This window comes from Tripterygium wilfordii, chromosome 13, assembly GCF_013401445.1.
Source record: "Tripterygium wilfordii isolate XIE 37 chromosome 13, ASM1340144v1, whole genome shotgun sequence".
NCBI lineage: Eukaryota > Viridiplantae > Streptophyta > Magnoliopsida > Celastrales > Celastraceae > Tripterygium > Tripterygium wilfordii.
Genome location: NC_052244.1, coordinates 17,018,392 through 17,044,747, shown reverse-complemented (window position 1 = coordinate 17,044,747; position 26,356 = coordinate 17,018,392). Strand labels below are relative to the sequence as shown.

The 26,356-nt window shown below is 38.0% G+C and overlaps 3 protein-coding genes, 1 non-coding gene and 1 pseudogene across 7 annotated transcripts; 2 read left to right on the top strand and 3 right to left on the bottom strand.

Annotated features, from left to right (window-relative positions):
- Window positions 1–511: 511 nt before the first annotated feature.
- LOC120013627 lies at window positions 512–6,022 on the bottom strand (annotated as a pseudogene).
- A 4,606-nt stretch (window positions 6,023–10,628) lies between these two features.
- LOC120011786 (5'-nucleotidase domain-containing protein 4) lies at window positions 10,629–16,911 on the top strand. The gene is given in 18 exon segments (XM_038862910.1): window positions 10,629–11,030; window positions 11,149–11,243; window positions 11,385–11,504; window positions 11,887–11,976; window positions 12,102–12,217; window positions 12,518–12,617; window positions 13,064–13,135; window positions 13,226–13,273; window positions 13,392–13,469; window positions 13,546–13,665; window positions 14,007–14,112; window positions 14,933–15,096; window positions 15,248–15,382; window positions 15,855–15,985; window positions 16,249–16,311; window positions 16,435–16,513; window positions 16,606–16,628; window positions 16,630–16,911. Coding segments are annotated over 18 exon segments (1,815 nt in total). The 5' UTR covers window positions 10,629–10,783; the 3' UTR covers window positions 16,658–16,911.
- Window positions 16,912–17,253: 342 nt separating this feature from the next.
- TRNAS-GCU lies at window positions 17,254–17,335 on the bottom strand. The gene has a single exon. It is a non-coding gene; the product is annotated as a tRNA-Ser (tRNA).
- A 39-nt stretch (window positions 17,336–17,374) lies between these two features.
- Window positions 17,375–22,949, top strand: LOC120012894 (G-protein coupled receptor 1). 3 transcript variants are annotated; one of them, XM_038864445.1, is made up of 9 exons: window positions 17,375–17,672; window positions 18,696–18,727; window positions 18,866–19,035; window positions 19,280–19,377; window positions 20,640–20,741; window positions 20,838–20,894; window positions 21,432–21,575; window positions 21,805–21,892; window positions 22,433–22,949. In XM_038864445.1, exons 1-8 carry the CDS (start codon window positions 17,496–17,498, stop codon window positions 21,877–21,879), a joined length of 855 nt encoding a protein of 284 aa, XP_038720373.1. In that variant the 5' UTR covers window positions 17,375–17,495; the 3' UTR covers window positions 21,880–21,892; window positions 22,433–22,949. The 3 variants fall into 3 exon arrangements, with proteins under 3 accessions (XP_038720373.1, XP_038720372.1, XP_038720371.1); XM_038864443.1 differs by having other exon boundaries at window positions 17,376–17,672; window positions 21,805–21,875; XM_038864444.1 differs by lacking the exon at window positions 20,838–20,894 and having other exon boundaries at window positions 21,805–21,875.
- A 229-nt stretch (window positions 22,950–23,178) lies between these two features.
- Window positions 23,179–25,442, bottom strand: LOC120012892 (tRNA pseudouridine synthase A 1). Of its 2 annotated transcripts, none has more exons than XM_038864441.1 (6): window positions 25,310–25,442; window positions 25,130–25,235; window positions 24,387–24,526; window positions 23,938–24,312; window positions 23,713–23,775; window positions 23,179–23,495 (listed from the first exon to the last, which is right to left on the bottom strand). In XM_038864441.1, the coding sequence occupies exons 1-6, from the start codon at window positions 25,418–25,420 to the stop codon at window positions 23,259–23,261; spliced, it is 1,032 nt and encodes a 343-aa protein (XP_038720369.1). In that variant the 5' UTR covers window positions 25,421–25,442; the 3' UTR covers window positions 23,179–23,258. The 2 variants fall into 2 exon arrangements, with proteins under 2 accessions (XP_038720369.1, XP_038720370.1); XM_038864442.1 differs by having other exon boundaries at window positions 23,938–24,300; window positions 25,310–25,441.
- Window positions 25,443–26,356: the final 914 nt, after the last annotated feature.

The following is a 26,356-nucleotide window of genomic DNA, read 5'->3' as shown; positions in this document are numbered from 1 at the left end:
GATGGGATGCTGCTTGTGATGTAATCGAAAGTCGAAACCAACATCTACACAACCAACCTTCACAAATAAATCCAACCTACATAATTTATTTTTAAAATTCCAAAAACTTCATTAATTTTTCATGAGAAATCAATCGTGCCCTCCTCTCGATTAGGTTATCCAAGATGTTAAGTTAATGGTGCCTTTTTTCATTAGTTTGAAAAATAAACCAAAATCAAGGGGTCCAATGTTAGAAATTTCATCCCACTCACATATTTATATATAATATTTTTGGTTTTGAATTTTCCACTTTTCACTCACTGTCCACTTTAAATTTATTGATTCCGATAGTACGAACCCAAAGAAAAATGATTAATTCATGAGAGAGGGAGACACTCTTATAAATTCACGTCTCTTGGCAAAGCCAACCGATATAGACCAACAAGTCACAACACCCAATTGTCAGATAAAGGATTATGCACTTCATGATGATCAAATGGGTCTCGACAACATTGACAAACTACAACCCATCTGAACCAAGCATGTTACATATGTTTAAAATTGCAAAATAAAAAGAGGAAAAAAAAAAGCTCTTTGATTTATTAGTACATTCAACATCATTCCACAGTGATCAACTATATGTCGGGACAAAATCTGGGAAAAAAAGAAAAAGAAAAAGAGAGAGAGAAATGAAGATGTTAATATTTGTCTCATGCTGATGTGTCATCTATTGAGGCTTGCTATCCAGAAAACCAAATCTCCAGTTGCATGGTCAATGACAATTTGCTGCCTCGTTTTTTTTTTAGGGTAAGGGCAACATCTATTAATTTACATTACAATCAAGGACATATAATATAATTGAACCAAGGACAAAAGGCAATGTATTTGGAGGTGAAGAACATGGATACAAACAAGAAGCTCACTAGTATGAAGCAGTTGTATGTAGAGCCACCAAGGAAGCATAAATACCATCTTTGATATTCATCAGACTTTCGTGTTTTCCTTTCTCCGCAATGACTCCGTTTTTCACCACAGCTATCATATCAGCACCCCTGATTGTGGACAACCGATAAGCCACAACCACTGTGGTTCTGTGCACCATTATGCGATCGAGTGCTTCTTGAACCACTCGTTCAGACTCTGCATCAAGTGCACTGGTAGCTTCATCTAGTAGCAATATCTTTGGAGCTTTCACTATTGCTCGTGCAATTGCCACTCTCTGCATTGCATTATTGTTGACAATCCAAACATCCTTGTCAGTAACAATTTAGAGTAGAGTTGTCATAAGAAACAATATTTGTATGTATTGTCTGCAATAGATCAAACAGTATTTCTCAAGCTCTCTTAAGCAAGTGAAAAATGGCATTTTTCTGTCCATTACGGTGTTCTAACCTGCTGTAAGCTACTGACGAATTTGTAAGCATTTGCCAATTCTGCTGCAGCTAAAATTTCTGCTTCGGTTGCATTTCCTTCCTTTCCATAGGCAATATTGGCTCGGATTGTGTCATTGAATAACACAGGTTCCTGACTCACAAGCCCCATTTTCTCCCTCAACCACTTCACTTGTAGTTTTTGGATTTCAGTTCCATCCAGTAAGATTTGACCTGAATCAGGATTATAAAATCTCTGCAGCAGCGAGATCACAGTCGATTTACCACTCCCACTTTCGCCAACCAGTGCAACTGTCTGCAAAAAGAAATGCAATAACCTCGTAGTAGGATTAGGATGTCAATGAACCAAGTATATCTCCGAAGACATGTACATGCTTCTTTGCTTCTCAAGGAATGTTTGAATACCTTGCCAGAACGAATAGTCAAGCAAAGATCCCTGAAAATTGTAATGTTGGGTCTTGTGGGATATTTGAAACTGACATGGCGTAACTCAATCTCTCCCTTAACTTCTTCCTGATTTAATCCAGAGTTGTTACTAGAGTCTATTTTTGATTTTCGGTCAAGAATTGCAAAGACAGAAGCGACAGCAGCCTTTGCTTTACCAGCATCAGGGAAAAGCGAGCTCGATTGAGATACTCCCAAGGCTGCCAATGTGAGAACAAAAAATACCTGCAAACAGCTTCTGAGTAAATAAATGAAAGAAGCATCTTATGACATCCTCGATAAGCAATACAGAAAAGATACTTACGCGAAAAACCTCAGCAAATGTTGCCTTTCCTGCATCAACAAGTCTGGCTCCCGCATAGAAGCTGACAGCATAGACAGTAAACAGGAAGAAGAATGATACTCCAAAACCTACCCCGTTTGCTAACCCCTGCCTTATTCCTGCTTTCATCGGGCCTTCACATTTGTTTTGATAAATTTGCATCACCTTCTCTTCAGCAACAAAAGAAGCGACTGTTCTAATACTCCCTACTGCATCAGTGGCACCTGACTTGCTTCCTCATAGTTTTTCTGTGATCATTCAATTAAGTTAACAAGCAACGTTAGTTCTATTCATTATCATCCAATTATAGGGAGATTTCAGCATTGTTTGCTCAACTGAAATTTGATTTTCTTTTGCAGGTATCAGCTATCAGCTGTAATGCATTTTTGTACGAGCTTTAAGCAGCTTACCTTTGCATCCATGCTAAAACCTTTAATGAACTTCATTTGGATGTATCCATTGACTCCTAATAGAGGTATCAACACAAGAATTATAAGAGCCAGTTGCCAATTTGCTACAAAGGCAATAACCAAACTAGCGATTGCAGTTGCAATACTTTGAACAAGCAAACCAAGCGCATCTCCGACCAGACTTCTCACTGCAGCTGCATCTGTAGAAAGTCTGGCCCCAATTGCGCCGCTTGAGTGCTCAAGTTCGTCAAACCAGCTTACTTCCATGTGAACAACTTTTTCAAAACACATAGATCGGACACGCCTTATCAATTTGCAACCAGCAATAGCAAAAAAGTATGATCTTAACGGATTGGCCAACAAACATGCTATTGCAAGAACAAGAAACATCAACGCCCAAAACTGTGAATCCTTACGGAGTTCATCTGGTGGCTCAAAATAGGTTTTGATTATAGTGGAGATCAGTATCCCAAATATGGGCAATATTACCCCGTTGACTGCTGCAGCAAGGACACCTAGCAGTAACACAGGAATCTCTGGCTTGTTAAGATTGGCGAGGCGGCGGAGTGGGACTTCAGGAAGTCGTTGTGATGGTGGTAAAGAAGCATGGGGGGATTCTGCAGTTGCTGTTTCCATGACACTGATTCCAATGGGCACACCAAATGAAACTGAGAATGAATGACGACTGCTGTTCCCAATTCCAGATGATGATCCTCGGCTTACTGATCTTATCAAAGAAAACCGTTGACTTGAATGTCTTCCAGAATCCATTATAATTTCCGACCTGTCCAAATCTTGTGCCACATTTTGTTCTGATACTGTGTTAACATCTTGCAGTCGTATAAGCTGGGAATATGCTCCATCAGGATCCTTGACCAGCTCAGAATGTGGACCTGTTCAGTTAAAAGGGATTAGAATGCAGTATTAGTTCATGTTTGCAGAAAATTAGAGCAGATTGAGAGAGCTCAAATAGTTGCGTATACAATCAATTGCTGATTTCCGACTATGAGTAAAGTGCCATGTTTTTTGGAATTCAGAACTTTGGGTTCAATGCCGGAATAATATTCAAGTATGTGATAGAATACCTTTATCAACAATTCTTCCTTTATGTATAACAGCAATGCTGTCAGCATTCCTCACTGTGCTCAACCGATGAGCTACAATGACTGTTGTCCTATTAATCATAACTCTGTCCAATGCCTCTTGCACAATTTTCTCAGATTCCACATCAAGAGCACTTGTAGCTTCATCTAGAAGGAGAATTCTTGGGTCCTTAAGAATTGCCCTTGCAATGGCAATTCTTTGCTTTTGCCCGCCGGATAGCTGAGCTCCATGTTCACCAACCATTGTGTCTAGTCTCTGCAGATAAATCGACATGTCCACCAAAAGCAGAAGTTTCATATAGTAGGTAAAAGTATGTCAGTTCAGAAAAATGTTTCGTCTTTTGGAAAGACGGTTAAACAATTCAAACCTGAGGCAGTTTATCTATGAATTTGGCAGCATTAGCAAGGTCAACAGCACTCCTAATCTCCTCAATGGTGGCACCATCCTTTCCATAGGCGATGTTCTCTTTAATGCTAGAAGTAAACAAGACAGGTTCCTGGCTGACAAACCTTATTTTCTGTCTGATCCATTTGAGCTGGAAATCCTTCAGATTAATCCCATCAATGAGAACTTCCCCAGCCTGTGGGTCGTAGAATCTCTCAATCAAACTGATCACTGTGGATTTCCCACTACCACTCTGTCCCACCAATGCACCAGTTGTGCCACTGGGTATTGTAAGCGAGAATCCACTGAAAATTAGTTCATCTGGTCTCGCTGGATAACGAAAATAAACATCCTTCAATTCTATATCCCCGCAGATTTCATCCAATATCTTTCCATTGGTGTCTGACACATCAATCTCTGGCTTCCTTTTGATTACCTCAAACATCTTATATGCCGCAGCTTTTCCAGCGGCAAACGCACTCAAGCATGGAGACGCCTGCCCCAGAGAACAGAACAACACAAGTAAGTTGTGGAGATCTTCATTCCTTGGAAGATTTATCGTGACATATAACAACTTACAAGGATCCAGTCAACACAGAAAAAATCACATTTATGACATCTCCTCCTTTATATCCTTGCTCAAGCACCATTTTCCCTCCAAACCAAAGTGCTAGAGCATAACTGGAAAATATGATGAATGTTACTGCTCCAAGACTCCAATCAGCAGCTAAGCCCTCTTGAACACCGGATCTGTAAGCCTTCATCAATGACTTGCTGTATTTATCTATAGCTTGCTTCTCCCCAGTAAATGATACAACCTGTATTGTGTTATCAGGAGTGACAAATGAAGTGATTCTGCAATGAAGAAGAAAAAAAAGAAAAAGAAAGTGAGGGTGATGATTGGGAATATGGTTCTAATTGTGCCGATTGTCTGCTCCACAACATTTGCCGCAAACGAATAAGCAATTTGTCCTCGGGATGCCAGCCTCGCTATAACGACGCTCATCACAGCGCCAGACATGACAAGAAGTGGAACGGAAGATAACATGACTATTGACTAGGGTTAGTTTCCATCCCTTGAAAAAGGCTATAACGAAGCCTTCAATGAATGTTGCAACCAGCTGAATTAACTTGCCAACCTTCAATAAGAAATTTCAAAGAGATGGCCAAGAAAATTATTAAGTAGTAGAAAGGAAACAATTGAAGTCTTTGATAAGGATGTTTAATACCTTCTCACCCATGGCATCCTGGATCATAACAGTGTCTCCTGACATCCTCCCAACAATTTCCCCAGGGTTTGCTTCCTTATCAAAAAGCCCGATTTCTTGCCTCAATATTGTTCTCAAATATAAACTTCTTATTCTTGCAGCCTGTCTTTCTCCTGTAACCATCCAGCAAGCCACCTCTGCAATATGGTAAATACGTGCATGGTGCATTTCAATTTCGGATGGTATAAGCAGCTTTATGGGCCACGAAATAAATTTAAATAAAGAATAGTTTAAACTTAGAGGAAACCAGATGTACTTACGGAGAAATGCAGCAATGCCGGATCCTATTGCGAGGTATACAAACTTCAGAGCCACCTGAGGAGATGATCAATTATCTATCTAGTGATTCCACGTTTAGATCTGAACAAAACATCTTTTGTATAAAACAACGTAGAATTATGAATTATACTAGAAGAATACCTCGGAAACTTGATGAGCCACGTCTCTGTTGTTTGCATTTTTTCCAAAGGAATTAATCATATTTCCAAGTAGGATGGTCATGAGGGGCATACAAACTCCATTTCCACTAGCGCTGATTGCTCCAACAAACATTAAAAGATAATCTGTGGAGTCTGCAAAGGAGAAGAGCTTGTGATATGGTACTGGAAGAGTATTGGTTTTCTCTTTGGCCTTGCTCCCTTCACTGTTTTCTTCGGTTCCCACTGTTAGTACAGCCTGGGAATGGCTGGTTGATGCTGCAGCCACCTCTGTATTTGTCATTCCATCCAAATTGTTCTCTATTGTCATCTTGCTCATACTACTGTTTTTTTTCTTTTTCTTTTTCTGTGGTCATCAACAAGAACAGCTGGTCATGTGATATCACTATTGTAAAATAATTCTTTACGTAAAAACACTAAACAAAGAAGACATGAAGATTAGAAGCCATAATCAAGAAAAGAAATAGACATGATAATCCCCAATTAGTTAGTTTCAAGGCAAGAAAGAGCAGTGCGTAATATGTCATTGATTGGTTTTATTGCCTTAACTAGTAGAAATGGAATGCAAAGTTGATAGTGGAGTTTCTACCTGTTGGATTAGACTCCAGTATGCTTCTCAGTCAGTCACCATTGCCCTTTATATCCACCAGTGGAGTCCAAAGGAAGTCAGAGATTATATTGAAAGTGAAATATTCTTAAACAATATATGCAGGCCTGACATATAGAATATTTGTTTCCTTCTTCTTCTTCTTTCTTTTTTTTTTTAGAAACGATTAGTTGAGATTGGGACTCATACTAGTACACTATACCACTTACATGTCCTCTTTGTTTCATTGTTTCTGCTTGAAATCTCTTGTTTTTTGAAGATCCAAATGACTGATATGGAACATCTAATATTTGAAACAAAGGTAATCTTTTAATCAGCAAAGATTTGGCTCGTAATCCATGTCTTATGTTTATGTTTTATGTTTTTTTTTTAATATTATTACCGTATAGCCATAAAAGGGAGTCGCCCTCAAGTTGTAGGTGATCCATACAAGGATGCTCAATTTCATCAGGACAATCGACATATGTTGTATATATCTGGAGAATACACTATATTTGTATGTCATCACATCACCTGCAAACATGCAAGGAAGGAAGGGAGGGGTATTCTAATAAAGAATTAAACAAAATAATTGAGTCATGATTATGATTAGAGTTTAAAGAGCCTAAAAATTAGTGGTTAAGGTCATAGAGAATAGATACCCATCAGGTCTAAAGAGCCTGAAAATTAGACATTTAGTGGCTAAGGTCATGGAGAATAGTTACACACATATATATATATGTATATGCTTCCCTTGTCACTCATTTATATATATGTACAAAAAGGGTTGAGCAGTATAATTAATCATGTCTTTTCGAAAACAATACTAATTAAGGTACCGTTGTAGATGATGGGTGGTAGATATCTTTCCTTTAGACTTGATTCATATAGAATAAGAATAATTTTGTACTATTGGCCTTGTTCTTTAATGTTTGTACTGGTTTAGCTTGTTAACGCCCATGCTTCCAACTTCTAGAAACTTTGTCTTTTTTTTTATTAGGAGATAAATTATGGGTTGTTGACTCATGTAAATTGATGTGGAGGGTTGAAAAGGAATTTATTCCAAATAGCTGATTTTTTAATTGTTTTATTTATGAAAAAAGAAAATTAATTAAAAAATTTTGAAGAGAGTTCAATGTTCGAACTCCAAAGCAAATCCCAATTGGGTCAGACTTGTGCAGCAACTCCAAGCCAACAAGGCCCAAACTTTATACAAAGTAGAAAGAAACCCATCAATTTAACTGGTGGGTCATGAATCATGATCATTAACCTAACAAATATAGAACAGGCCCATAGTCTTTCTGTTTTAGTGCGTGAAAATAAATAGGGATTATATATTCAAAACAAAATCCATCAACTTCAATTAACTAATAATTACTTGCTGGGGGTTTTTTGGAAAAATAACACTTTTTAAAATCCAGTTTTGAAAACTGACTCACTTTTTTAAAAACATGAAATCTAACACTTTTTTGAAAGGAATTGTCCCAAATACCCTTATTCCACATCGTTTCATTCAAAACCCCTTTTTCCTTCCCATAACATCACCTTTCACCTTCGTTCTTTCATTGTATTCGACGCTGTTAATCTATGATTTTTGCCTCATTTGATCACCCCTCTGCATCTGGTTATTCATAGGTATGTTTTATTTAATTTTGTATTTGTGATTCGAGTTTACGGTGGTTAGGGTATGAGTTTTTCAATCTAGTAGTGCTTAGACTTTCGAGTATTCATTCGAGCAGTTTAGGGTACTTTGTGCGTTATGTTCCAGTATTTCATATTTGTTGTTTCGAGTATTTTGTTTTATCTGTTCGAGTATTTCATATTTGTTGTTCGAGTATTTTGTTGTATCTGTTCGAGTATTTCATATTTGCTGTGTAACGGCCCATCCCACAGGATCCAACCGGGCCCATGGACCGCTACCCTCAACCCATCACCTATGCCACGTATAGGAACTTATGTTAAAGGGTGGTGAGGTCGAGGGATCGATTCTCATTATCAACAACCCACCTGTGTCGGCGTGTGCAGGCGTGCCCGTGTCTAGGTCTGGCACGTGGTGCAGGTGATGGGTTGGGGGTAGCGGTCCATGGGCCCGGCTGGATCCTGTGGGATGGGTCGTTACATGCTGTTCGAGTATTTCATTTTATCAACAACGTACCTGTGTCGGAGTGTGCAGGCGTGCCCGTGTCTGTGTCTGGGTCTGGCACGTGGTGCAGGTGATGGGTTGGGGGTAGCGGTCCATGGGCCCGGCTGGATCCTGCGGGATGGGCCGTTACATGCTGTTCGAGTATTTCATTTTATTGTTCGAGTATTCCAAATTTGTTGTTCGAGTATTTCATTTTATTGTTCGAGTATTTCAAATTTGTTGTTCGAGTATTTCAGATTTATTGTTCGAGTATTTCAGATTTCAACTTTGACGGTCCGTAACTTTTGATCCGCTTGTGTGTTTCTTTATTACAATATGTTTTCGAGGACTGATTTTGAAGACCTAAAATTCAACTCAAGGTTGCCCCAGTTGAGATTCAGAAGAAGATCTAAAAGTCATCGTTTTGAAGTTCAACGGAGTTAATTAAATTCCTGCACGTTTCAATTAATTGTGTTTCCAATTTTTCCAATTCTAGTTTAATTAGGAGTCCGAGTAATTGTAATTATATGTTCGAGTAATTGTAATTATATGTTCGAGTATTTGGATTTATAAAGTGTTTCTGAATGATTTTTACACTTTTCTTTTATAGAAATGGGTGTTGTTGACATTATTGTTATATACGGCGGAGACTGTGAATTTTCAGGAGGAATTTACAAATTCATTGGTTGTACTGGGAAATGTTTAGTAATGAATGAGTCAATTTCCTATGAGGATTTTTTGGAGAAGCTATACAAGATTACGAGAATTGATCTAACTTCGAATGAGGTGGTCATGAAATTTGTCTATAGCACACATTTCCATTTGGAACGGTTGGTTGTTAGCAATGATGATAACTATTTACTCGAACAGTCAAAGTTATTTACTTGAACCAAATATGGTATTACTCGAACATATACACCATTTCCATTTAGAAAAAAATGTATTACTCGAACATATAAACTATATAATCCAACAAATATTTATAATACTTGAACATATACACTATTTACTCGAACAAGAAAATGTATAACAAAAAAATGTTCTTCACATCTCTTATTAACTCCATTAGACTTCAAAAAGATGCCTTTTCGATCTCCTTCTGAATCTAAACTAGGGTAAACCCCAATTGATTTTTAGGTCTTCAAAATCAGTCCTCGGAAACATATTATTATAAAGAAACACACGAGCGGATAAAAAGTTACGAACGGTCAAAGTTGAAAAACTAAAATACTCGAACAATAAAACGAAATACTCGAACAAAAAATATGAAATACTCGAAAAATAAAACGAAATACTCGAACAACAAATATGAAATACTCGAACAGATACAACAAAATACTCGAACAACAAATATGAAATACTGGAATACAACACACAAAGTACCCTAAACTGCTCAAATGAATACTCGAACATATAAACTATATACGTGAACAAATATTCATAATACTCGAACATATACACCATTTACTCGAACAAGAAAATGTATAACAAAAAAATGTTCTTCACATCTCATATTAACTCCGTTAGACTTCAGAACGATGCATTTTCGATCTCCTTCCGAATCTAAACTGGGGTAAACCCCAATTGACTTTTAGGTTTTCAAAATCAGTCATCGGAAACATATTATAATAAGAAAACACACGAGCGGATCAAAAGTTACGGATGGTCAAAGTTGAAAAACTGAAATACCGAAACAACAAATCTGAGATACTCGAACAATAAAACAAAATACTCGAACAACAAATATGAAATACTCGAACATATACAACAAAATACTCGAAACAACAAATATGAAATACTGGAATATAACACACAAAGTACCCTAAACTGCTCGAATGAATACTCGAAACCCTAAGAACTACTAGATTGAAAAACTCATACCCTAACCACTGTAAACTTGAATCACAAATACAAAATTAAATAAAAGATACTCATGAATAACCAGGTGCAGAGGGGCGATCAAATGAGGCAAAATCATAGATTAACAACGTCGAATACAATGAAAGAACGAAGGTGAAGAAGAACGAAGGTGAAAGATGATGTTGCGGGAAGGGAAAAGGGGTATTGAATGAAACGATGTGGAATAAAGGTATTTAAGACAATTCCTTTCAAAAAATATTACATTTAATGCTTTTAAAAAAGTGAGTTAATTTTTAAAACTGAGTTTTAGAAAGTGGTACTTTTCCCAAAAAACCCTTGCTGGGGTTTTTGGAACAAAATTCAATCGCAGAGACGAACAATCCAAGTATCCAAATCCCATTTTCACCTTCACTTCACTTCACTTTCACAAAGTAGAATCTCCAACGGAGGTTTTGGCCCAAGTGTTTTCACCGCCTATGGCAGCCGCCAACCATCTTTGGAACTCCGCAGCTGCTGCTGTGGTCGCATTCCCACTACTGAAGCCTCTTAGCAATAGCAAAGGCGGAGTGCCAAAGCGAATGGTGATTTGCGCCTGCACCCTGGACTCCAAGTCCGCCGACCAAGTATTTTCGGTCACGTCTTCCAGCAAGTTCGAGGTCGACTATCTCGGGCAGAGCACCAAAGGGGACTTGAATCTCAACTGGGACCATCTTCAAGCTCTTGGTAATCATCAGCATTCTTTTGTTTGCTTTATTCTTGTATAAAGTACTCCACTTGCTTCCCTTGCTTTGACTTATGAAATTGGGTATTTCTCTGATTTTGAATCTCTGTTTTCTCTAAGTCGATGGTCAGGCTACTCTAGAGGGTCCCATTGAGGAGGTAGCCAGGATAGAAGCTGAAGAAGCTGAGCATTTGCTTACTGACTTGGGTATTCCGGTATAGTTTATAGTCTAAAGAATCTCTTATCACTTGTAGACTCGATCGATTGTCATGTCATGACTATTTTATTGCTAGCACATTAGTTCTGCTATCATTATACTCTAACGCTCTCACTATATTATGTTTCCTGCCGTGCAGAGTCCCTCTTCAGCAAGGACTTCGCCCCGTGGTATCTTTTGTAGCCGGACCTTAAATCTCCGGTCCATTAGTGCCATTGGATATGACATGGATTACACCTTGATGCATTATAATGTCATGGTGAATTTCTATTTTTGGCCTCTTAATCCATAGTTTAGTACATCTCACTCTTGGTTTTTTACCGTGAATATGTTACCAATTCCTGATTCAGATTCTGATCACATTTCACACCATGGTTATATCAATTTATGGTAGTGCATACTGGACTGGTAAAGCAATGTATATCCCAAATAGCTCTTTACAACTTCATTCTTTCTATCCGAGTGGCTTTGGAAGAATATTAGAAAATTGCCTGACAAAAACTATTTGTGTTATCATGCATATTGAGACGTCTTTATGCTTTCTTCTGAGTCCTGACAAGTGGAATTCCAATAGCTGATGTTTTGGCAAGTTGCTTGCTTTGAAATTACAGTTAGCTGCATTCATTTTCATGATCTTACAGGCATGGGAAGGGCGAGCTTATGATTATTGCATGGACAATCTAAGGAACGTAGGTTTCCCTGTTGATGGACTTGCATTTGACCCAGACTTGGTACTTATATTTCTGAACAAGTTAATGACTTCACATTCTTTTGGCATTTGTGTAAACTGTGCATATTTTTGTTCTTTCATTATTCTAATAGCCGTGTGCCCGTGTATTTCCATTATTCTAATTAGGTCATTCGAGGTCTTGTCATAGACAAGGAGAAAGGAAATTTGGTTAAGGCTGATCGATTTGGTTACGTACAGAGGGCCATGCATGGCACAAGAATGCTATCTACTCGTGCTGTCAGGTATGGTTTGAACCTTGTCTCTTCTGTTTCTTGGCTATTATCTGGAGCACTTTAGAGTTACCTAGTGGAGCATAATGGATTAGAATGGGTCAAAAAGACATGCAGAGTACATGGAAATTTCTCAATGTTGCGTATTTTCTTAGCACTTAGATATTATAAGCTTGCTGCCTTGACTTTCATCGGTTTCCTATGGAGTCCAGACAATTAGTTGCTTACATTTCTTTGAAATTTATATTTTATTGTGTAATTTGTTGCTAGTGATATTTTCCATAGTGTTGCTTAACTTTCTATGCATGTAAGTGAGATATATGGGAGGGAACTCGTGGATCTTCGGAAGGAGAGTCGATGGGAGTTCCTCAATACTCTCTTCTCTGTTTCAGAAGCCGTGGCCTACATGCAGGTAGGTTAGTTTGTCATGGTTTAAGCCTTTTATGAAACATCTAACTCCATTGCATTTGTACTACCATCTTAGACGATGGCACTTCACGATAATCATCATGATAAGTTTGATTTTTTTACGTTCCTGACCTAGAAGTAAACATGATACTGAGATTATAAAATAATTCAGATTCAGAACCAAGCACGTAAACGATTTGGGTTGTGGCCATGCTTTCAAGTTGACAGATTTTAAAGATTGAACAGGCTAATGATAGTTGTGATAAGTTATTTTCTTTATATTCATATGCACTTGGTCTGTGCAAGCTACTTGAGGGTGGCTATACTTTATAACATTTCCCAATTCCCTTGTTTGCTCTTGAGTTACATCATTTTCCCACCAAATGTGCCTCCATCTCTCCTGATCTTAATATTTACATTACTCTTGCTGGTCTCATATATTCCTTCTAGATGGTCGATAGATTGGATGAGGGAGCCATAGCTGCAGAACTTTGTCCACTTGATTATAAAGGACTTTACAAGGTATTAAATTTTTTTTTCTGCTTCTGTAAGAGAACAAACAACAAGATTATTAGATAATTTTGATTTTATTTACCTTCACTTTTTTTGCAGGCTGTTGGAAAGGCTCTTTTCAGGGCACATGTAGAAGGTCAGCTTAAGGTGAATACATACAAGGGAGATATGCATTTCTTTGTCTTTGTTTTGTTGCATAAAATTAATTATTAGTATTGGGATCCATAGAAGTGTAGATGCCTGCTAACTGGTGCCATTTATACAGCATGAAATAATGTCCAAGCCTGAACTTTTTGTCGAGCCTGATCCGGAATTACCTTTAGCACTTTTGGATCAAAGAGAGGTACTTATAATTCATTGACTCTGTAAAACATGTTTTTATAGTTTATTTTATATACTCAGTTCTCTTTATGCATCAGGCAGGTAAAAAGCTTCTTCTTATTACAAACTCCGACTATCATTACACTGACAAGATGATGCAGCATTCCTTTAATAGATTCCTTCCCAATGACATGGGCTGGAGAGATCTATTTGAGATGGTGAGTTGATCTCTTCGTCAGATGGTACTGTTTGCTGCTGGGTGACTGTTCACTTAGGTCTCACCAAAAAGATATTCAACTTTGACCAGGGAAAGCTCAGTTCTATTACAAAAGCATATAACTAACAGGTTGTTGTCATGGTGTTGGGAAATAAGAATTTCATGGGCACCTTTTCTTTCATGACATGCCAGGAATTCAGAGTCTTGTATCTAGAAAACGTTAATCTTCTAGCATCATTAAATAGTTTTATCTTTTTGTTCTTGTCTGTGGTAGACATTTCCTTGAGAATAAAAGGAAGCATTTGTGCATTTCCTGAGACTTGTTCCTTCTTACTTCTATAGGTAATAGTCTCAGCAAGGAAGCCAGAGTTCTTCCAAATGTCACACCCATTGTATGAGGTGGTGACTGATGAGGGCTTAATGCGTCCATGCTTTAAAGCTCGTGCTGGTGATTCATCATGATTCTTTTCTTATTTTATGTATTCTATATATCTTACTTTTACAAAACATAAGATCATATTCGCTTCTTCTTTGGTTTATCTTTGCTGATTCTGTTTTTTTTTTTTGGTTGAAAAATAGAGTATGAGATTCACACAATTAAAAACAAAGTCCTAGACTCCTATTACGGTATGATAATGCGTAGAAGACTGTCATCTATTCTGCAAATTATAACATTCATCTCAAAGGATTATATGTAGTATGAAATGAAACTAGAAAAGCGAGCATATTACTGTATAAGTGCATTAAAATGGTTATGGTATTTTTCATGTTTCTGGATATGCAAACACTATTTCCTGAACCAAAGCATGACATTTTAGTTCAAAAAAAGAAGCAGTCTGGTCTCGGGGATGTCTCCTGGGATGAGCGTATGGGTCCATTGGTGACATGAATCTATAAGTTATCAAGAAGGACAAGTTACGAATAGGTTTTTTAGGTATTCATGGGTTTTCTATGAGTTAACCAGAACTCGTTCCAAGTTTTTTTATTTTGGTAAAATTTTTTATGGATGATCTTCTTTTGCAATATAATAATGATTGCTACTTCTGTTCTGACATTTTGAAGCTTCTGAGGTACTTCTAGAGTCATAATTTCATGATATATAAATGTCTTTTCTAGATTTGTTTATTTATTTATTTGATAAAGGTCTCTTCTAGATTTGATATGGTCTGTTTTCATTGTTTGTGCGATATGCCATATCCTTATAAATTTCTTAATATGATTCAGTGATTTCATGTAGTTCACTTTAAGCCTTTCTTATTATGATGCAGGGGGATTGTACTCCGGGGGAAGCGCTCAGATGATTGAGAGTTCCCTAAATATTCACGGAGATGAAATATTATATGTCGGTGACCATATTTACACTGATGTAAGTCAATCCAAAGTTCATCTACGATGGCGAACAGCATTGATTTGTCGAGAACTGGAAGAAGAGGTATGTGATGTTGTTTTTACTGATGTGATGGTTTTGGAATGCATTTTGATGCAGTAAAAGTACTTTTTATTTTTTTTATTATTTTATTTTTACATTCTGAAATTTGTTGATGTTCAAGGGGGCTTCTTTGTTGTAAACTTGAAAACTGCAGTATAGTGCTTTAATTGGCAGTCAGGGTCATCGAGCGGGATTGATAGAGCTTATTAATCAAAAGGAGGTTGTCGGAGATCTCTTTAACCAACTCCGGCTTGCGCTGCAAAGGCGAAGTAAAGGACGTCCTGCCCAGGTGAGTGAGATCCTAATTTATGACTTTTCCTGTTGACATCTCATGTAACATATTCCCATGTGCATGGAGATATCCTGCTCTCACTTCTAATAAGGGTTTCTACCTTCTGTACCTTGTGATGGTTATTATAAGTTATCCTTTTACTGATCTGAGAGGAAAATGTTAGTAGGAATCCCATCTCTTCTGGTGCTCCCCTTTACACCGTGGAGCTTAGTAAGCAAAAGGTTCATTGGCAATTGAACTCTATAATAGATGTACACTGGTGATATATAGCTTTAGCTTATATCCTTAAATTACCTGTTCTCCTAGATTTGTCTGTTTTAACAAAGTGTTTGACAGCATGCAGCAATATAAATCTTGATATGCCTTGTTCCGTAGATGCAGACAAAAATTTATCAGATTAGGGTTAGGCTCAAGAGAAATGATAACAGCGCGAATAGTGTTTTACAGTTTTTATTCTCTGTGTTTTCAGACTATTGCTGCAACTAACATGAATGATCAAGAACTCATGGATAGCATGCAAAAGTTACTTATTGTAATGCAAAGACTCGACCAGAAAATTGGTCCAATGTTAGAAGCAGATGGGGAATTGTTCAACAAAAGGTTAGACATGGGAAGAAGTTGAAATACCTATTTCTGACCTTTGTACTTTGTAGTTCATGGTTATGATAGAATTCAGGCTGTTTGTTGCTTGCACTTAACTTGTCATGATGGGATTGTCCATTGTGTTGAGTTGTTTTGTTTGCATGGATAGAGCACGAATTTGATTGAGCACAGTAAGCACAGCAATTGGATACCTTATTAGAATATATTCCCCCACCCCCACCCCCCAAATTCCAAAGTTGACTATACTTCTTTTACATCAGGTGGGGCTTTCTTTCACGTGCCGGGCTGTGGGATAAAAGCCACTTGATGAGGCAAATTGAGAAGTCTGTGCTTTTGCCTCGATTTTGTCGATCAAATTTGTCCATTGAATAGATATCAAGTAACGAATATTTCTTTGTCCAGAGTTTGGCTTGAATATTTTCCTAAAAAATTATCCTTCGATGCAGGTATGCCGATATATACACCTCTAGGGTCTCGAATTTCCTGAATTATACACCATTCATGTACTTTCGAGCACAAGAACAGGTATTTCGAGTGTTATGGCATTCTTCAATATTTCCTAAATCAATCTCTGGTGTTGCAAATTGACTGATGTTAATGCGGTGTTTGCTGTGCAGACACTTGCCCATGATTCGTATTCATGTTAATGGATCTGCTGTTGACAACTAGGTCCTGTTTGCTGTTGTCATCTTTATTATAAGATGTCTGAAGGTAGTATGAATTGTCATTAAAGTTGGTGATGGTGATGACAATTAAAACACCAAGGCGATGTTTGGAAAATATTTACAAGCGAAATGTGGGAAACAGCTCAATGTAGTTCGAATTTGTATGCATTGGCTTTTAGACAGGCCTGTGACTTGTCTCATGTCAGTAGCAAGGGAATCCATCTCCTTTCGGTTTTTAAGGCTCATGTCGTTTTGTTTTGTTTTGAAAAGGTATAGAAACCCACCAGCATTTCATTCCAAGGTTGCTACACTTGCGAACCAAACGCTACACTTGCGAAAACACCTAACAGCAATTTCATTCCGTAGCCTAGAAAATTGAAAATTACAAGCACGCTTTGGAAGTTAAGCACCAAACGGGAAAAGCAGTCTAGGAAATTACATAATACTAATTTGGCAATTTCATTCCATGGCAAAGGTTACGCTTCCGAAAAGCAACTACGAAATTACAAACACTAGCAAAATGTAACGAGGAAACGACTCCAGAATGAATAATCTATGAAAGCAAGCGACAAAACTAAAACTATACAATAAATTATTGCGCGTCGCCTGTGAGATTCGAACTCACGCGGGGAAACCCCACTTACTTAGCAGGCAAGCGCCTTAACCACTCGGCCAAAGCGACGGCTTTTAACTCCTAAGTTTCTTTTTTGCTGCTAGTCACAAGTCGAAATCGAAGACTCCGTAGGGTCATCCATCCCGCTTCTGTTGATTCTTTACGAGAGACGAAGAAAAGGCTTTTGCTTCTCTACTTCTTTCGAATGAAGTATTAGGAGGAAGCGACAATGGCGACGCAAGTGGCCGGGGCCATGACTGCGCAAGATCGGCGAGTCTTGGCGGCTGTGAACGTCGGAGCGTCGAGCCTGTCGTTGGTAGGGTCGGGTTTCATAGTGCTCTGCTACTTGATCTTCAAAGAGCTTCGCAAGTTCTCCTTCAAGCTTGTCTTCTACCTCGCCCTCTCCGTACGTTACTTCTCTGTTTTCTCTTGTTAATTAGATTTACTTATTTCCATTTTCGAATTAGAAAGTCCTCACAAATTGGATTGGAAAGGTCCGATTTTTTTTTTTTTAAGCTTATCGCAGAGGGACTTAATTTTCTGAGATCTGAGACGTAATTTTCGGCATCAATTCCATTATTTACAAACATAGTTGTAAACTTAACTTATAAGGATATGGACCCAGAAGCATCCAACTTTCAAATGACACTTTCAAGATCGAGGTGCAGTTAATTTTAGCTACTGCTGCCAACTGCATCTTGCCATGCACGCACCTGTTTATTTTTTGTATTTGTGTCGTTTGATTTTTGAAAATCTCCAATCAAATAACAGTATACTCCTGCACTGAGGGAAGATGCTTATGCTCTCATTCGTACTGCTATCAAATTTCATTCAAAACAGATATGAAGCAGTTTGAGGTCTAGTTCAAAGGTTTCCAATAAATGATTGAGCTTCTATTTGCTAAGTAAACTCAAGTCCATTCCATCCACGGTGGTATATTTGGGGTTTCTGTGTACTCCAGTGGATGGGCAAAGGCCTATCTAGTTTCTTGCTTTTATGGGTGGGGGAAGGGCCAAAATACAGCTAAAGAGCACCTTCTTTTCCAGTTTGCCAAATCTTTGGAGAATTTGAAAGTCTTGGCATGCGTCTGCAACTCATTTCACAATATAAGGAATTACATCATGCTAAAAGAAGAAAGGTCCGATGCCTCTATTTAAATTCTTATTCTATTTGGTTGGAATAGTCCTCCTTGAGAGTACCAATTTCCATGAAACATTCCTTATTTAAATCATCATCAAGGCCTTTGAACCCTATACCCAAACAATATGTTGGGGTTGGCTGTGCTACATGAGTCAATATGAGAAATTAGTGAGAATATATCACGTGAATTCTCCTTTGCCAATCGCTTCTTTAAAATGCTTTGTTATTTTTGTAATTGTTGTTGTTACTATTGAAAGATGTGGGCTTATTTGTGTTTATTTGAGTGCAGGATATGCTTTGCAGTTTTTTCAGTATAGTTGGGTATGCTTTATTGGATTCTAGTGCATTCAGTTTTTTTTTACTTCCTTTGGCTCTATATTTTACCAGAAAAATGCATTCTCTTTGCCTGTTCTTTGGCAAATCTGGGATTCTGTTAAGTTGAAAAAATCTGTGATGCAGGGATCCATCCACGGGTTTCTTTTGCTATGCTCAGGGTTATAGCACGCACTTCTTTTGTGTGGCTTCATTCCTGTGGACCACAACTATTGCTTTTACTCTTCATCGTACTGTTGTTAGACACAAAACAGATGTTGAAGATTTGGAAGCTATGTTTCACTTGTATGTTTGGGGTACGACTCAAATTTTAATAAATAACCAAGGATAAGTACTTTCTCGATATTATAGCTCCTTCTGGTGCTCTTTTAAAGAACTGGTTGTGTTTAATGCTATTTTTTTTTTCTTTTTTGGACTTTGGTCCAGCCTATTTTTCAGATATTTTCCCGTAATAAATGTATTATTGTATGAATGATATTTACTGTATACCATGCTACAATTCCAGTTCCTGATTCTTTGGTATTATCTAAAATCTTACAGGAACTTCACTGGTTATGACTGTCATACGCTCCATTGGCAATCATCAGCATGGGCATTGGGGGGCATGGTGCTGGACACAATCAGGACGCACGGGGAAGGCAAGAACTTTAGAAGATTTTTTGCTTTTTGTTTTCATCATTTTCTGTGTTTACATTTTTTTGTTGTGTGGTATGCATGAAACTCCTAGTTGAATAAAGGAACTTCATTAAATATGTTACTTTAGCCTGCACCTTTCTGGTGGTGTTAGTAAGGATATTTTTCAATGTTGTTGCTAAAGCCTACAAATTCATATATATATATGCACACACACACACACACACGTACGTACGTATAGTAAATGTACATTAACTGAAAATAATTTTACCATAATATATGCTTTCTGCTAGGCTTTTATTGAAGTTTCAACTCAAACAACTAACCTTGTGAATCACAACAGCTACTTGTAATTATAAATCAAGATTGACCATCTTTTGTTGCATTGTACCTGGTCTAGACTCTAGAACTATATGGAATATTGTCTATAATTTTGTTGGTCTGGTTTAGGCTCCTCAGGCAGTGTTAAGGCTGAGGTTATGGCATGGAACAATCTATCCAACTTTAACACAAAAAGAGAAGAATTTGCAGCTGGTTCCTATGCTATTCTTTGGTGCTTATGGAAGGAAAGGAACAGGAGAACCTTTGACAATATAGAATCTTCTTTTTTTGTTCTCGTTTTAATTTAAAGGTTTGGTGCTCTGGTAACAATCTTCTTGAGGTATGGCCTCATTGTAACCTTGGTGCACCTGCTTGGTGCCTTATGAATAAAATTCTTTTTCAATAAAAAAGAAATTATAAATCAATATTGTCCTTGAAATGAGGATGCTACCTTAAATACGACGGCGATCAGTTCAATCGTACATTCATAAGCTCTGTTATATTGATATTTACTGATGATTACTTCTGAATGACTTGCTAATGCTAGTGGCTTGCTGGACTACACGACTGGAGAGTTATAATCTAGAATTTTAGAGGAATTGAGTCTCCTTTTTATATTATTGAATTGGCAGGGTTTGTAACTTTTTGTTCTGGTTCAGAGGGGAGGAGGGGAGGGTCATTTATGTGGGGGGAAGAGCATTCAAATTGCTGCAAACATAATGTACTGTTTGGACTTTCTTGGTGCCCCTTAATTTAATTTTCCATTCAAAAAATACCTTCTGAAACAAGATATGATAAAATCAGAAGCTATGATGATTCATGTTTTTCAATAATTTGTTGAGGCTAGAGGCTAATTGTGGTTGAAAGATTGCCCCCAAGTTTTGGGGTAGTATGTATTTCACTAGTGTGATCAACATGCTTATTGTGCACTGGGATTTCTCTGCAGGCAGTTCACTTTATAACATTCTACATTCCACTATGGGGTGCAATTCTTTACAATGGCTTCACTTACTTTCAAGTGATTCGGATGCTAAACAATGCAACACGTGTATGTAACAATAATACCCCCCCCCCCACTTTTTTCATTTATGTTTTCTTTCTTGTACCTGTTGAGGCACGCTTATTCCACATTTGGGGATTTCAGATGGCGGTTGGTATGTCAGACCGGCCATATAAATTTGATGCGAGGGCAGACATGAAGGTATGCTGTTTTAGTAACTTGAAAATTTGCATTAGAAGCAGAAACAAGCAAATTTAAAGACATGGACATTTTGGAGAGTAGATTGAGTGTGCTAAAACCAATATGCTGGCCTGTTTTTGGGGTTCTGCGGATGATGACATCCTACGTGAGTTTCATCATTTTTGGTAGTCTACCTACCTCAGCTCTCAGCTGTAGCTCATTATATTTAAGGTCACTAGAGCCATCACACACCAGAGACTTCTGTGTTGATTCAAATTTCACAGAAAAGGTCCCTCTTCGACTCATTTATAATTGTTCTTTTTTTTTCCTCCCTAAATGATATTCTCTCTTCATTTAATTTTCAATGGTAAAGTTATAGAATTTTATCCTTATCTTTTTTTATCATATCAGTTACCCTTTGTGGAACGAAGGCTTCCCATCTTTGAGTGTCTTGCTTTGGCTTAAAAGTAGCCTATAGTGCTTTTGTTTATTGGGATGATGTCCATTATTTTTAGAATTTGAATGGCTGCTGAAAGATTAATTTATGTTGTTTTGCAGGCTTTGAACCGATGGGGATACTATCCTCTCATTCTAATAGGATCATGGGCTTTTGGAACAATCAACCGTATTCATGATTTCATTGAGCCAGGCCATAAGATCTTTTGGCTGTCTGTTCTTGATGTGGGGACAGCTGCACTTATGGTAGTTTCTCTAGATCAATATGTGTTTCTCTCTCTTTGGTTTATCTTTTTGGAAGTTTTAGACAACTTTAACATCGATGGAATCCATGTTTAGATTATGTATACATCTGTCTATGCATGTGAGTATGGATTTGCCTTAAGTTGAACAAATTGCAAAAATTATATATTAATCTTCAATTGTTTTTGCTTATTTTAAAAATTGTTTGGTCACTTTGTTTATTTTGATTCAGGGCCTGTTTAACTCGATTGCATATGGATTGAACTCTTCCGTGCGGCGGGCTATATTTGAAAGATTGGAATTGTGAGTTAGAAATGCTGGTACTTCAATTTGCATCTCTATAAATTTTATGCTATTGCTTCATTCAAAAAGAGAAAGGAAGTTTAAGCTGTTATTGGCGGGGATCAGTTGCAAATGCTGACAATTGTTGAACATCTTTGAGCAATCGTTTAACTCATTCGATTCGGTTCAAAGATTTTCCTGCCAAGTTAGTTTTGTGGGTTTTATTGATCAAATCTTTATTCATGACATTGTTCCTACAATGACTGCAAACCCATGGGGAGTTTCCTGGGAATGTTCGCCAATAGCTTGTATGATTTATCCTGTGAATTTGGAATTCGAATAGAGAAGAGAATGAGAAAAGTGGACTATCGCAATATGGTGGTAGAGTTGTGGGGAGAACAGACTTGATGTTTGGGGTGTTTATGTCTCATGCTAATAATAATAAAAAATTTTACTTATCAATAAAAAATGTTGTGACTTTCTTTATGGATACCTAACCCAGGCATGGGGGCTTGTTCAACTTTTGGGTTCCTTTATCGGTTTCTGAGTGCTTTCTATTTGGCCTTTTTTAATTTCAGGTTTTGGCCAGACAGGCTTCAAAGATGGTTTCCTTACAGTTCAAAGTTGAGAAACCAATCACAAGAGAGTGAGCTTGTCTCTTTGAAGATACTAGATCAGCAATAGCAACTTATGAACATGCTTGGCATCTCCCGGAAGCAAGCGGCCTGGACGTGTTTCCAGTCTTCTCAACTCACTCTTTATTGCCTGGGAGATAAAATGAGAAACACTGGACTCAAATTTGATGACAGTTGTTCATTCATTTTCAGCATAGCCAAATCTGATGCAAACTGTTGGATATACTTCCTTTGTTTTTCATCGAGACTGATTTGATCCGCAAATTAAATTAGCTTATTTCTGTCTCAAATGCAAGTTGGAATCTCTAGGTGGACTCCAGTTTCTACGACAGCGGCAGTGCAAAGGCGTACATTGTTTTTCCTAGCATTTGTAAAGAAGTGTGAAGTCACCTTTTAGGATAGTGCAATAACTTTCTTACCCAGCTATCAATGTCAAAAGAACATCGTCTTCCTACTGCTACATTCTTCTTGTCTGTCCTACTGATACGTTCTTGTTTGTTTCTCTAATCAACTTATGGTAATGAGCCACATATACAACCCCTTTAATATATGTGATTGTCTATGCTCTCTTTTTTCGGTCTGTCATATTAAGTCGAGTGAAGAAAAAACAGTGCAAGTTAAAAAGAAGTGTATTTTGTGTTAGTTGTAACAACTTTCAAGTGAAAGGACCGACCTTATACAAGGGCATGAGAGGAGCATAAACATCTGTATATACTATTGCAACTGTTTTGCGCTTCTTAGGCCTTTGGGGTTCCGGAACAACTGAAATTTAATAAGAGGGAAGTTTACATTTGCTTATAGTACGATGCCTACCAAAACTGGTTGGAGGGCAATCTGAGGGAAGGGGCAGGTGCTCTTCATTATAGTTTACAGATACAAGACAGAGCCCATGAGGAGGGGCAGAAAAGGCATGTTTAGCAAGTTCCCTTCGATCCCGCGAAGCCAAAATCATCGGAACAATATCTGAAGAAACTGCCTCTCTTCCAATTTGAAGCAGCAAAGCAACCTGCAGAGTCAAACAACAGAAATTACTAGTAAAGGTATGCCTACGACAACTAACACAAAAAAACTAGCTTAGATTCACTTCCAATAACCAGACAGCACACTACTGCTAGGCCATGGTAGTTGCTGTACTAACTATTGATCAAGCAAACCAGAGCTAGGCTTGCTAAAACAAAACCAGAGAGAATAGCAAAACCTATCAGTAGAGAGGAATAATTTACCATGTTGCGCACTTGTCTGTACAGGAAGCCCGAGCCTTCAACTTCCAGCTGCAGAAGAGCTCCCTAATAAACAATACAATCAAGTGATCTGCTTTGTATCTTCACAGAAGCTAATTGATCAGATGAGAAACAACGGTTGTAATCAAATGTCCATTAATGGATTGGATTGAAGAATTCAATCAATTTTTTCAAGAAAAACAGCTGCACTTGGGGACTAATAATTACCAGTTCAACGACATCAAAACGAAAAATGGTCTTCACTGGATCAGGCACTCGATCATTGCGTGACGCATTAGCAAAAGAAGAGAAATCATGCTTTCCAATAAAGTGCTTTGCAGCTTCTCTCATGACAGCAGGATTGAGTTCATAAGCACTGTGGTAAGCATAAAGACGGTGAAGTGGATCCATGATGGTGTCATTATATATCTTGTAGTGATAAATCTTGCTCTTTGCTGACAATCGAGCATGAAATTCAGGCACAACAGGGCCAATTTCTCTAACCCGGATGTCAAAAGGAAGAAGACCATTCAGAGCTGCATGAATGCTGTCCAAGCTGTCATAATTGAAAGGTGTGACAAAGTGTGCGACCTGAAAGCTTGACTGATTGTAAGTTTTTATCATTCTCTAGACACATGTTCGTTTAATCTTCAGAAAGAGAGGAAAAACGATCAAACCTGACCCCAGGCATGAACTCCTGTATCTGTCCTACTGGCACCAACCAAATGAAGATCCTTCCTCTCTAGCTTTGTTGCTCGAATTAAAGCTTTCTCCAAAATGCATTGTACCGTTGGTGGTGAAAGCTGAAATTGCCAACCTGATACATAACAAAGCCATAAAGACAGCAGACCGATCAATATAATATCAAACCAATTATAGAAAACTAATTAAAGGATATTTGTAGAACAGAAGGCACAAAGACATAGCAGAATCCACAAAAAGTTCCTTTACAACATATTTGAAGTCAAGTCTGGTATTCTTACGTCAGGGGCCATTCAGGAGCAAATACTTGGTTGTTGGAGTCAACTGAAAGCTGTGATGAAATTAAGCAGCTCATTGATGCACAAATATCCATAAATGGAAACCCACCAAGATTGTCGCAAACACCGACCCTAGAGGCCTCCAAGTTATCCTTTTTTCCATTGCCTTTACATTTTCAATACCCCGCCGCGTAATCCACCAAAAGTTTAATTGGTATGCATAGCAGCACGAATTAAGTAATAGATGGGTATTCTAAATCCCCAGTATATTTCATGTGCTAATCAGATGACCAATCAGTAATTACAGAACTGTCCGTCCCCCCGAATTTGAGTGAGAAGCGATTAAAGTGAGCCGTAGGAGATGAAGAAACAAGAATGAAAAAAAATTACATAATCAAACAGAATAACAGATACTACTCTATACAGTTTTCAGGAAATACCAGCATAGTTTGTGCCATCATAAGCAATAACCAAACGCCACTTAAACCCAGGCAGAGTGGATTTCATCACCATTTGCTTAGAATCCTCACCCTCAGCTTTTCGTCTCTGCAAAATACGTGTATCGCATCATCCATCCATACCCAACATTTCCATCATGATAACGAAGAAAAAGCACCCACCGAGGCAACAAGAGAAAGGGGAGGACAAGGAAGACCCAGTACTGCCCCATCCATCTTCCCACAAGAAAACTGAAAAAGTAAAAGCCCCTCTCGGCCACGCCTCCGCTCCATAACTTCTAAGGAAAATTACTAAATCACCCTTCAACCTGTAAAACTGTGTCGTTTTAAGTTTTAACCTTTGCTCCTCGATATGACATGACAGTGGAGCCCTGCTCCTCTTTGCTTTCTTCAATTCGCAGTTCGCACAACTCTTCCTCTTACCTTCAAAACTTGTATTTGGGTGATGTAATAAATCTGGGCCCCCTTGGATCTCCCCCTAAAAGGTCTATTAAGGGGAGAGAGGGTTTGCTTCTATATACAGGCACTTTGCCTGATTTTTAACCGATGTGGGACATAAGTCCTAACACTCCCCCGCACTCGTGGACTGGGTATCAAAGCCCAAGGCCCAACGAGTGGACTTCTTATCGGGGACGAGCGCACACCTGCTCCGATACCATGTAAAAAATCTGGGCCCCCTTAGGCCTCCCCCTAAAAGGCCTATTAAGGGGAGAGAGGGCTTGCTTCTATATACAGGCACTTTGCCTGGTTTTTAACCGATGTGGGACATAAGTCCTAACAGGTGAATTTTCTCGACTTGATGAGATGCGAAGGCTTGTTGCGATATCTCAGAATGGTGGGAAGTTCACCACCAGTGGAGACGGTACTTTTTCTTACTCTGGCGACGATGCGCATGCAATGAGCATCACTGGTAACACCAAATTCGACGATTTCATAGATTAGGGCTCCGTTTGGCACTGCAGAAAAATTGATTTTCAATGTTAGCGGAAATGCTGTGAAAAATATGCTGAGTTTAAAGCTGTGAAATATGCTGTGAGGTGTTTGGTGAATTAAAAACTGACGTTAGCGGAAAAACTGTTGACTAAAAGTATTATTTTGAATTTAATAATCATTTTGTTATTAAAGTTAATTTAATAAATATAATTTATTATTAAAATTAATTTAAGTATATTAGAATTTTTTTATCAAAATTGAAAATTTTAATTAGTG

What these genes read in the sequence shown, in the direction of transcription:
- LOC120012894 (XM_038864443.1), top strand. Translation starts at nt 17,496, where the DNA reads ATGGCGACGCAAGTGGCCGGGGCCATGACTGCGCAAGATCGGCGAGTC. An exon ending in GTTTCACTTGTATGTTTGGG is followed by an intron (nt 19,036 to 19,279) that starts GTACGACTCAAA and finishes AAAATCTTACAG; the next exon opens with GAACTTCACTGGTTATGACT. An exon ending in TGCTAAACAATGCAACACGT is followed by an intron (nt 20,742 to 20,837) that starts GTATGTAACAAT and finishes TGGGGATTTCAG; the next exon opens with ATGGCGGTTGGTATGTCAGA.
- LOC120012892 (XM_038864441.1), bottom strand. Translation starts at nt 25,420, where the DNA reads ATGGAGCGGAGGCGTGGCCGAGAGGGGCTTTTACTTTTTCAGTTTTCT. An exon ending in GAGTTCATGCCTGGGGTCAG is followed by an intron (nt 24,313 to 24,386) that starts GTTTGATCGTTT and finishes ACTTACAATCAG; the next exon opens with TCAAGCTTTCAGGTCGCACA. An exon ending in GTTTTGATGTCGTTGAACTG is followed by an intron (nt 23,776 to 23,937) that starts GTAATTATTAGT and finishes ATTGTTTATTAG; the next exon opens with GGAGCTCTTCTGCAGCTGGA.